Below are 9,183 nucleotides of genomic sequence, written 5' to 3'. Positions count from 1 at the left end.
TAATTATTTATGATATATGGACAGAATGTATATTCTTTATTGAAAACAACTACATTGTTAACCAACAGCCATTTTGTTTTGGGGGTCTTTTTTTCTTTGAGGTCCAATTCTTAAGGAGCACAAAACATTCAATCAAATGAACGGATTTAATGAAATCTTGTCTGTTCTAAATTATTTAATAAAAATCCTGTTTCACTCAGAAATCAAATGTTAAATCTAGTTCGAATTATGGTATGGTTACAACAGCGTGGTACTTGCTGTTCTTGTGGGCTCAATTATAATCTTGTTAAGGGGGTTTAGAGGTGCTGAGAAACAAAAAACACTTTATTTTCACAAGGATTACCACCCACAGGACTTTTTGACAGATTTGGCACTTGTGTCTAAACTGAGGTAACCCCAGGGGCGTTTATCTGACACGCCTCTAATTGGCTTCTTACTAAACTGTGCCATCTTCAAAGGATAGAGGTGGGAATTAAATTCAACAATTTTTATACCGGTTTAGAACTACTAGAGATTTATTAATGACAGAATTTGCCTTTGGACCTCATTCTTTACCACGTCACATTGGTGCAAATAAAAGAAACATCAGAGAAATGTTTCACGGCAATTTTTTTACTTCTGAATGTGTACAGTACAATAACATATTATAAATAATATATTGACAATAACCGAACGTATTGAGATTCATAAATAAGATTTGAAACATTGCTGTGTACGTGGCATTCCTCTATTCCACCTCTACCGATCAGTCAGAAGGACGGCCTGCTGTGAAAACTCTTCTTTTGGCTCTTCTGTTTTGATTTCAGTTCTGTGGAGGTGCACAATGAGAAGTTGCATTTACTGACCATGTGACACTATTTTTTGTAACATACCTGTTCACAGTCTCAAATTTCTTCTCTCTGTACAATGTGCTCCGTTTCACCAGGTACAGTAGTACCATATCACAGATGAATACACCCTGGGAAAAGTGTTATTTACAATTAATATCTATAGTACATTTTGGAGGTTTGATATATGGCCTATGTGAAAATATGGTTTATGGTCATACTTACAACACCCATTAAAGCAAGACCTGAGCCTATGTTGACAACAGCAGGAATAATATTGAATTGTCCTGCCTGGAAAAGACAACATTTATGTTAGTTTGAGAGCAAATGCACTTACAAATAATTATTTATTTTACCTATAGTTTTTCTTCATACATTGAAAAGATCAATCAAACATTATTTGGGTATTAAGTTTACTTTTTGGGACTGTATTAAACAGGCTTATACAAAACCTTCTGATTAATGTTTATGACAATATGATTGTTGCAGTTGGCAGTTGCTTTAATCTAATGTGACTTACACATGAGGTAAACAATAGAAGCAATTGGAACAACATAAGGACAACCAAAAGCATAAGTGCAGTAAAACTGGTCTCATATTGCCTACCATATACAAAGCTACGTTTTTTTAAGGATAGAAAGAGTAGAGAACAGAAGAGATAGAAGTCAGAACTAATTGGTCAGATGCTGACGGAACAGATATGTTTTCAGACGATTCTTAAAGATGGCTACAGAATCTGCTAACAGCTGGCAGATCATTCCACAAATGTGGAACAGATCCAGAGAAGGTACATGATGAGAGTGATTTTTCCCTTTTTGGGATGGCACTACAAGATATCCTTCATCCCTGTTTCTGACCATTCTGGAAGGTGTGATGGTTAATGAGACTAGTTCAATGGAGAGGTTCTGAGTAATCTTTGGGTCGGCTGGGATTACAAGCAGTTCTGTCTTTGCAAGGTTCAGCTACAGGTGATGGTCCTCCATCCAGAGCGAAATGTCATTCAGGCATGCTGAAATGCGTCATCTGCATAGCAGTGATAGGAAAAGCCATGTTTCAGAACCAGACTGGTTGCTGTTCAGGAGGTTGTTCTGCATGAGAAAGGAGGAGAGCTGGTTAAATACTACACGCTCAAGAGTTTTGGCAATGAAGGGGAGGAGAGATACCGGTCTGTAGCTATCTAACAGTGCAGGATTAGGAGTAGGTTTCTTCAGAAGCGGGGTAATACGGGTCACTGGAAAATGTACCAGTGGTGAGAGACTGAGTTGATAATGTGGGTCAGAGCAGGATCGACAGCTGGAGGAGATGGGTGGGGATGGGATCTAGCGGGCAGGTAGTCGGTTGTTTAGAAGAAATGACCTTGGAAATGTCATCTTCAGATAAGAAAAAAAGGGGAGTGAGCATGTGTCGGGGGTTTGGAGAGGCGGCGGCGCAGAGAACTGACTGCTGATGGTGATCGTTTTCTTTACGAAGAAAGATGCAAAATCATCAGCTGTTAAGTCCGATGAAGGTGAGGGGCAGGCAGGCAAAGAAGAGCAGAGAAGGTTTTAAAGAGAGTACGAGAGTCAGGCGGGTTGTTGATTTTAGAGTTTTTGCAGAGGAGACATCAGCAGAGAAAGAGTAGAGACCGGTGGAAACAGAGGTCAGTAGGATCTTTAGATGCTCACAGAGAGATTTGATGGTCAATGTCACAAATGTAACAGTTTGATTATTGACCTGCAGTCATATTTGTCTCCTTTATTTTTTGTTTAAGAATCCTACCCCACTTTACTAATTAGGCTATATGTAGAAACAGGCTGGGGACTTATATTTTTTTTATTTAAAACCACAGATGCAAAAAAGGAGAATTGTTTTTAGTCCAAAACAAGAGATACAAATTTGGAGTGTTTTAATTTTTCTATGCAATTTTGTTGATTAGATTAAAAGTTGTAGACTCTCATATTCAGTAGTTTGCCTTATTTTGTCAAATAAACAACCCTAACCATGATTAGTATTTTCTCTAATTTGTACCACATCTCATATTTTGAAGGTTTAATTGAACCCAAATATTGTGCAAATATGCCCTCTAGAGATCACTTTTGGACATAATCTGGCCACAGATATACAATAAAATGTTCTGTTACATTTTCTTGTAATGTTGCCATATAGTTACATATACCGTTCCATAAACAATGATGTCAACATGAACTCCAAACACTTTATACAGATTCCTGTGCACCTCCCCAGCAGCATTTTCGAAATAGCGAGCATATCTGTAGAAAGAAGTTATGAAGCTACTGTCAGTTCTACAGGAAACACTGACATGTGATTACGCAGCACTCAAAGTCATTTTGTTGGTCTGTCACCTGAAGTTATATCCAGCTGTTACTGAACTGGGTGTCGAGCTGGTGTCCAGACTTGTAAAGCTGTATTGAGGATGACACTTTGAATATCCTCTATCAAGATCACACCGCCATTCAATCAGAATCCCAACTGAACCACCCTGTTATTATATTAAATAAATAACGTACAGAAGATGAAATGGCGGATTTATGGATATACTGTATGTAAAAATTGCGGTTGTTCTTACCAGGACAGCTATATCCTGAAAGTTGTGTCCAGCTTTGCGCACAACATCACCCAGTCGAAATATGGGACAGTATGGATGATGAATCTTATCATACAAGCAGCTCTTTAGATACGTTTCATTGTTTGTCTCTAGAACATTTGATCTAAAAGAAGAAAATATTTCAGACAGACACAATAGCCTACTGTGAGAATAAAATGGGTCAGTAAAATAATATTGTTTACCAGGACTTTCTATATAATATACATTGTATAAACAATATACAGCATACAGTTGTGTCTTACTTTGAAAAGTTAAACTTGGAAAATCTAATGAAGTTCTTTATATATAAGGTGAAGTTTTCAGCTTTTCCCAGCAGTGGAACCCTATACAAAAAGGAAAAAGAATCATATCTGTTTGAGCATTAATATATGAGAGCCTGGGCTATATTGTTTTGTATGGTTTATTGAGCTTGATGCTTAGGAAAGCAACTAACTTCTTTAGTTCAAGAACACGTCGTTTTTATGCATGACAACCTTGCTTTTTCTTCTAACTTCCTTTAACAGTTTTCTTTACTGACATCTAGCGGCGATTTAAACAAAACGCGAAGAATTGATGGAAAATGTTCTTACTTTGGTGGCTGGGTGATTTCAATAGGACACCAGCCATATATTTCACAAATGCCAGTAGAATTTCTCTCCTTTTTCAGACATATGCCAGTCTTTATTCCTAAAGAGAATAACGAATGAATGAATCAAAGGAGGTTTTTACATCACAGCAAATTCAGGAAGTGTTTTATTTCCACAATTGAACATTGAACTTTGTTCTGGGAATTAAAACATCTGCCATTTATTTACACAAGTTTTTACACAGTTCACTCAAACTGAAAAATCTTACTGGAGCTCTCAAGCCCCAAAAAGGACAAAGGGTTGTATAAATTGTCTTCATGCCCTAAAAGCGAATTTAGTAGCTACTCAAGTTATTTTGACAACTGATATGTCTTCTAAGTAAATGTATTTAATGTTGTATATTCAATTCAATAGTCGTGGGACATCAGGGAGCGCAGATGATTCTAAATGGCGTCTAAGAATTTGTACTTTTATTGTAACACAAAACATTCTGAATGTAAACAGTTGTTTAAATACCATTTCCGGTCAGAACAGCCTCTCCCGGTGTGCAGTCTTCATTCTTACTGCAAACAGCATCCAGTACCTTAGGGCTCTAAATGAAAACAACCATCGCTAACAGTAAAAATGACACCTGGACACTTTCCAATTTCAGACACTTAGTTTAGTGAAATCAAGACGAAAAGACAGAAATTGTCCTAGCCTACCTCAGAGCAGGTGTCTAAGGTTTGCTTTGGAGTCTCTATAAAATTGGTTGTTATGAAAAGGACATGCTCACCCTGGACACAAAATGAGACTGACTGAGAATAAAGCCAACGAATACACACTTCATTTATTAGAAACACTTTTTCATTTACATCTAGAGCTAAAGAGCAACTCACCTGTTGTGGGATGACATAGTCCTCCGGCCCCCACAGGTGTACACCAGTACCTGTTGTATTAGTGAGCGCAACTCCTTTAACCTTTGTCACTACAGAACTCTCAATAGTTTCATCCATGGCCTGATATCCTTTCTTTACCACACACACCCACCTGTTCACGAAATTCGCGATTATTAAACCATTTAAGTTCCCTATAATAACGTCCCTTTAAAAGCACTTTTAAGGGCTCAAATCGCACTTTCTCTTACCCGATTAGATATCCAACCACAATGAGCTGAAATATTCTGTATAAAACTCCCACTTTCTTGTTTTGCGCGACCACATATTTGACAGTTGTATAATGAAACAGAGATTGTAGTGTCATAACTGCTCGCTGAGACGCTTATCGTGAAGAACAAAGCGACGTATCAACGAGGTTTCGGTTTCGCCTGCTGAAAATATGATTTGCAAATTAGACCACAGGTGAGATGCACGTTCAGTCGCTCTGCTGTTGTCGCTCTACACCTACTCACTTCTTTTCAGCTAGTTAAATTATTTACTGCTTGTGAATGACCATATTAGTCTGAAGAACTTTTAATGACCTTCTATAATGAACTTCAACGCAATTGAAATGTCTGCATCTATTTTGTAGGTCTAGTCTGTTTCCGTTAAAAAAAGAAATCGATTTGAATGGTTTCATTGATTTATCATACAAAAAAGTGGGGTCCTGAAAAAACTGCATATATGAAAAGACCTATCTAATATTACATGCATACATATTTTTCTTTTTTCAGTACACGAGCGCTTTGATTACTGAACTTTGATCAGTTCAGAGTACTCTGTAAAGGACAATGAAGCTACTGTAGTTTCTTAGTAAATTGATGTGGTTTTATTCTTATTTATTTAATAAACAAGTATACATAACATATGTTGAAACAAACCTTTCATTAAATAGTTGAAAATAGTACAGTCAAACTTTACAGTTTTGTTTAACATTTAATCACTGGAATCGTCATGGATAAATATAGTGGTATATATTTTTGGATTATTAAGCATCTCCAAATGCTTTAGCATAGCTACAATTGTGGACCAGTTTTAAACCATCTTTGTGAGGGAGATCTCTTTCTTTATTTGTGTATTTATATAGCCTACATCAAATTGTATTTACTAAATGCCTATATATGTTTTAGTGTTAGTATATATACACAATATAAACCGTTTTTTCTCTTTTCCTCATACAGGTATAACTTTGCCTATTGAGCGTGTTCTTCATAGAGAATCTTCTGGCTTCTTTTCTATATCGCCGTTCCTATGAAGATAACAAATAAAAGTTTATTCATACTACAGCATTTCACATATGAAGGACTGTATATTGGAAATATAATGCATTACTTAATTAACCAACAGTTCTAGTACAAGAGAAGCATGCATACTTCCATTGATTGATCACGGTCTCATATTTTGTCACTCTATAAAGAGTGCTCCTCTTCATTGTGTACAGTAGTATTATGTCACATAAAATAGAGCCCTGGAGAACAAACAATCTGTTAGCAGCTATTAACATTTCAGATGGATTATTTTGACTAGGAAAAGAGGAAATTATAAATGGTAATGTAAATTGATTTTCTATCAGATTTTTTTTAAATTATATGCTTCAATGGCTTTGTTTGGTCATTTTATTGCTGCAGTAAAGTGATGAGTCACATTATAAAAACAGAGAGCAATGACACATGCGGATGTTCATCCTGTGAATATTTACTGCACATACTTACGGCACCTAATAAAGCAAGACTCGAGCCTATGTTGACAATGGTAGGAACAATATCAAATTTTCCTGCCTGGACATAAATACAAAAATCAACATCATCATCATCAATAATAACAACAACAACAACAACAACAACAACAATAAACAGAATATCTGTTACATTTATGTTACATTCATTATTAGCATACCACTCCAGAAACCATGATGTCAAAATGAATTCCAAACACAGTATAAAGAATTCTGTATTTCTCTCCATTAGCACCTTTGAAATAGTGAACATATCTGCCGAGACAAAAATGGAACAACAACAGTAATAATCATCATTAAAATAATTGTACTGTATAAAACATATCAAAATTAAATTATTTTAATCTTTGTAATTCTTAACTTAACTCACTTAAATTATTACTTAGAAAGAAAAACGAGAACATAACTGAAAATAACTAGTTTGCACATCAATCCATTACTTTAATTTATATTTTGTTGTGTTTTCGGTGTTCAGCAGTGTAAAGTTGTACTGAGGATGGCACTCGGAGTATCCTTTATCAAGATCACACCGCCATTCAATCCGAATCCCAATTGAGCCACCCTGGCATACACGACAGCATTAGATTGTGCTCTGCTTATAGGACAAAACTGAGATGCACCCATAATACATAAGTGTAAGCTATTATATGTCACAGTGTCTCCCATACCTCTACAGCCATGTCTTGAAAGTTGTGTCCAGCTCTTTGTACAATGTCTCCCAGACGAAAAACAGGACAGTACTGTCCTGTGGTTTCATTATAGTAGCAACTCTTTAAATATTTTCTGTCAGTTGTCTCTAGAACATTTGATCTGAGAAGAAAAAAAATGTAGACATTCACAATGGCATGTTTTAGTCCTCCTTGTTAATTTCTACTTTTACAAGCTGAGTTGCAGTACCACTGATAAAATATCATATATTTTCAGAATCTTTAACAGCTTTCATCAAATGGTCACTAAACTTACTGTATGTCAAACCATCGAAAGTTCTTCGAAGTTGTTTTTACCTAAGGTTATTTTGATAAATCATCAAAACAGAAACATATGTAGTTGCTCCTGCCTTTTTAAAACAACCAATAGTGGGACCGGACACTATTCTCTATATTCTAGAGAAGTGGTATGAGCTGTAGTGCGGAATAACATCATAAAAACATTAACATGGACCCATTCATAACTTAACGAAAGCCAGTATAGCATTCAAGAATTTTATATTAATATAATAAATATATATATTTGTTGAAAGCACCACCTATAGGTCAAACGTTATTGTCATGAACTGCTCCGAGACATGAAGGTGAGATCCAAATGCAGCTTTAATTGTGGGCAATCCAAAGGCGTAATCCAAAAAACAGGTAAGGGTCGTACACAGACAGGCAGTCCAAACAAAAAACAATCCAAAGAAACAGACAGACAGACAGACAGGGAGGGAGGGACCGGAGGGACCAGAGGCAAAAGAGTAGCATAATCCAGGGAACAAGGCAAGAAATCCAAAAACCAAAAGACAAGGAACCAGGGAAATGCAGTGAAACACTAAACAAAACTTCGCAGTTTGTGAATGAGTGAACATGGTATAAATAGGCTGATACTAACAGGGTGTTGAGACACAGGTGAATGCAATCAGTGATGATGAGTCCGGGCAGTGAGTTATGGGAAATGTAGTTTGTGAATGAGTGATAAATAGTCTGATGTGGAGTGCCCTCTGGTGGTTCTCAAGGGCACTCCTGCTGGTGACCGTTACAGTTATAAGCAATTGTTTAAAACTATTCCTAAAAATTACCCCTGGAATTATATTAAATGTATAATTTTAATCATATGGATGGCATATTATAATTATTGGCTGATTCTGCAATAGCTGCTTACGACATGTATTACTGGATTTTTATACATCAAAGAAAATGTCTTACTTTGAGAAATCAAACTTGGAAAATCGAATGAAGTTCCTTATGTACAACGTGAAGTTTTCAGCTGCACTCAGCATTGGCACGCTAAACAAGAACATACAGTAAGTTTTTCTGACACGAGTGTGTATAAATATCTCTAGAAAAACTATAGCACTCAAAACAATTAAGCAAATGAAGTCAAAGGGACTCAAAACCTTCTCATAACAGTATATTTGGGAATTTTAATGAAAGTTCAAAAATAAAATATCCTTACTCTGGACGTCTCCTCGTTTCAACTGGACACCAGCCATATATTTCACAAGTGCCATTGGAATTAGTCACGTCACATATGCCAGTCTTTATCCCTTAGGAGGAAAACTTATCACTTCAGAAGGTAAGATCAGATTTGACTAAATACTAAGGTAATATAGTTATACCAAACAAAAGCATATTTTTCCAGAAATGATCCGTTATAAGTCAGATGATATATAGTGAGATAAATTGAGCTTATATTGTCCGTTCATTTCAGAATTGACTGTAGTTGCTGTAAAGGGCTTGGCATTGTTCTCATTTGCCAATCAATGATGTCATGACTATCATTTCCTGCTGCTCTGATTATCACATGAACTGAGTGCTTTTCCCTCCCACAAAACCCA

General features: G+C 36.2%; 2 protein-coding genes across 3 annotated transcripts; both read right to left on the bottom strand.

Moving 5' to 3' along the window:
- Positions 1-491: 491 nt before the first annotated feature.
- LOC306908898 (P2X purinoceptor 5-like) lies at positions 492-5,386 on the bottom strand. 2 transcript variants are annotated; one of them, XM_079482168.1, is made up of 12 exons: positions 5,125-5,386; positions 4,877-5,027; positions 4,703-4,774; positions 4,515-4,590; positions 4,002-4,098; positions 3,675-3,755; positions 3,394-3,535; positions 3,170-3,306; positions 2,983-3,076; positions 1,053-1,118; positions 873-958; positions 492-808 (listed from the first exon to the last, which is right to left on the bottom strand). In XM_079482168.1, exons 1-12 carry the CDS (start codon positions 5,238-5,240, stop codon positions 739-741), a joined length of 1,188 nt encoding a protein of 395 aa, XP_079338294.1. In that variant the 5' UTR covers positions 5,241-5,386; the 3' UTR covers positions 492-738. The 2 variants fall into 2 exon arrangements, 1 of the variants encoding a protein (XP_079338294.1); XR_013788042.1 differs by having other exon boundaries at positions 600-808; positions 1,053-1,915; positions 5,125-5,376.
- Positions 5,387-7,086: 1,700 nt separating this feature from the next.
- LOC306908829 (P2X purinoceptor 5-like) lies at positions 7,087-8,625 on the bottom strand (the record flags this gene model as incomplete). The annotated part of the gene is made up of 3 exons (XM_079482044.1): positions 7,087-7,212; positions 7,319-7,460; positions 8,552-8,625. 3 exons carry the CDS (start codon positions 8,623-8,625, stop codon positions 7,087-7,089), a joined length of 342 nt encoding a protein of 113 aa, XP_079338170.1.
- Between the last annotated feature and the right edge of the window lie 558 nt (positions 8,626-9,183).

This window comes from Barbatula barbatula (genome assembly GCF_947034865.1).
Source record: "Barbatula barbatula genome assembly, chromosome: 19".
NCBI classification, from domain to species: domain Eukaryota; kingdom Metazoa; phylum Chordata; class Actinopteri; order Cypriniformes; family Nemacheilidae; genus Barbatula; species Barbatula barbatula.
Note: the sequence above shows the minus strand (reverse complement) of the source record. Positions and strands in the feature narration are given on the sequence as shown.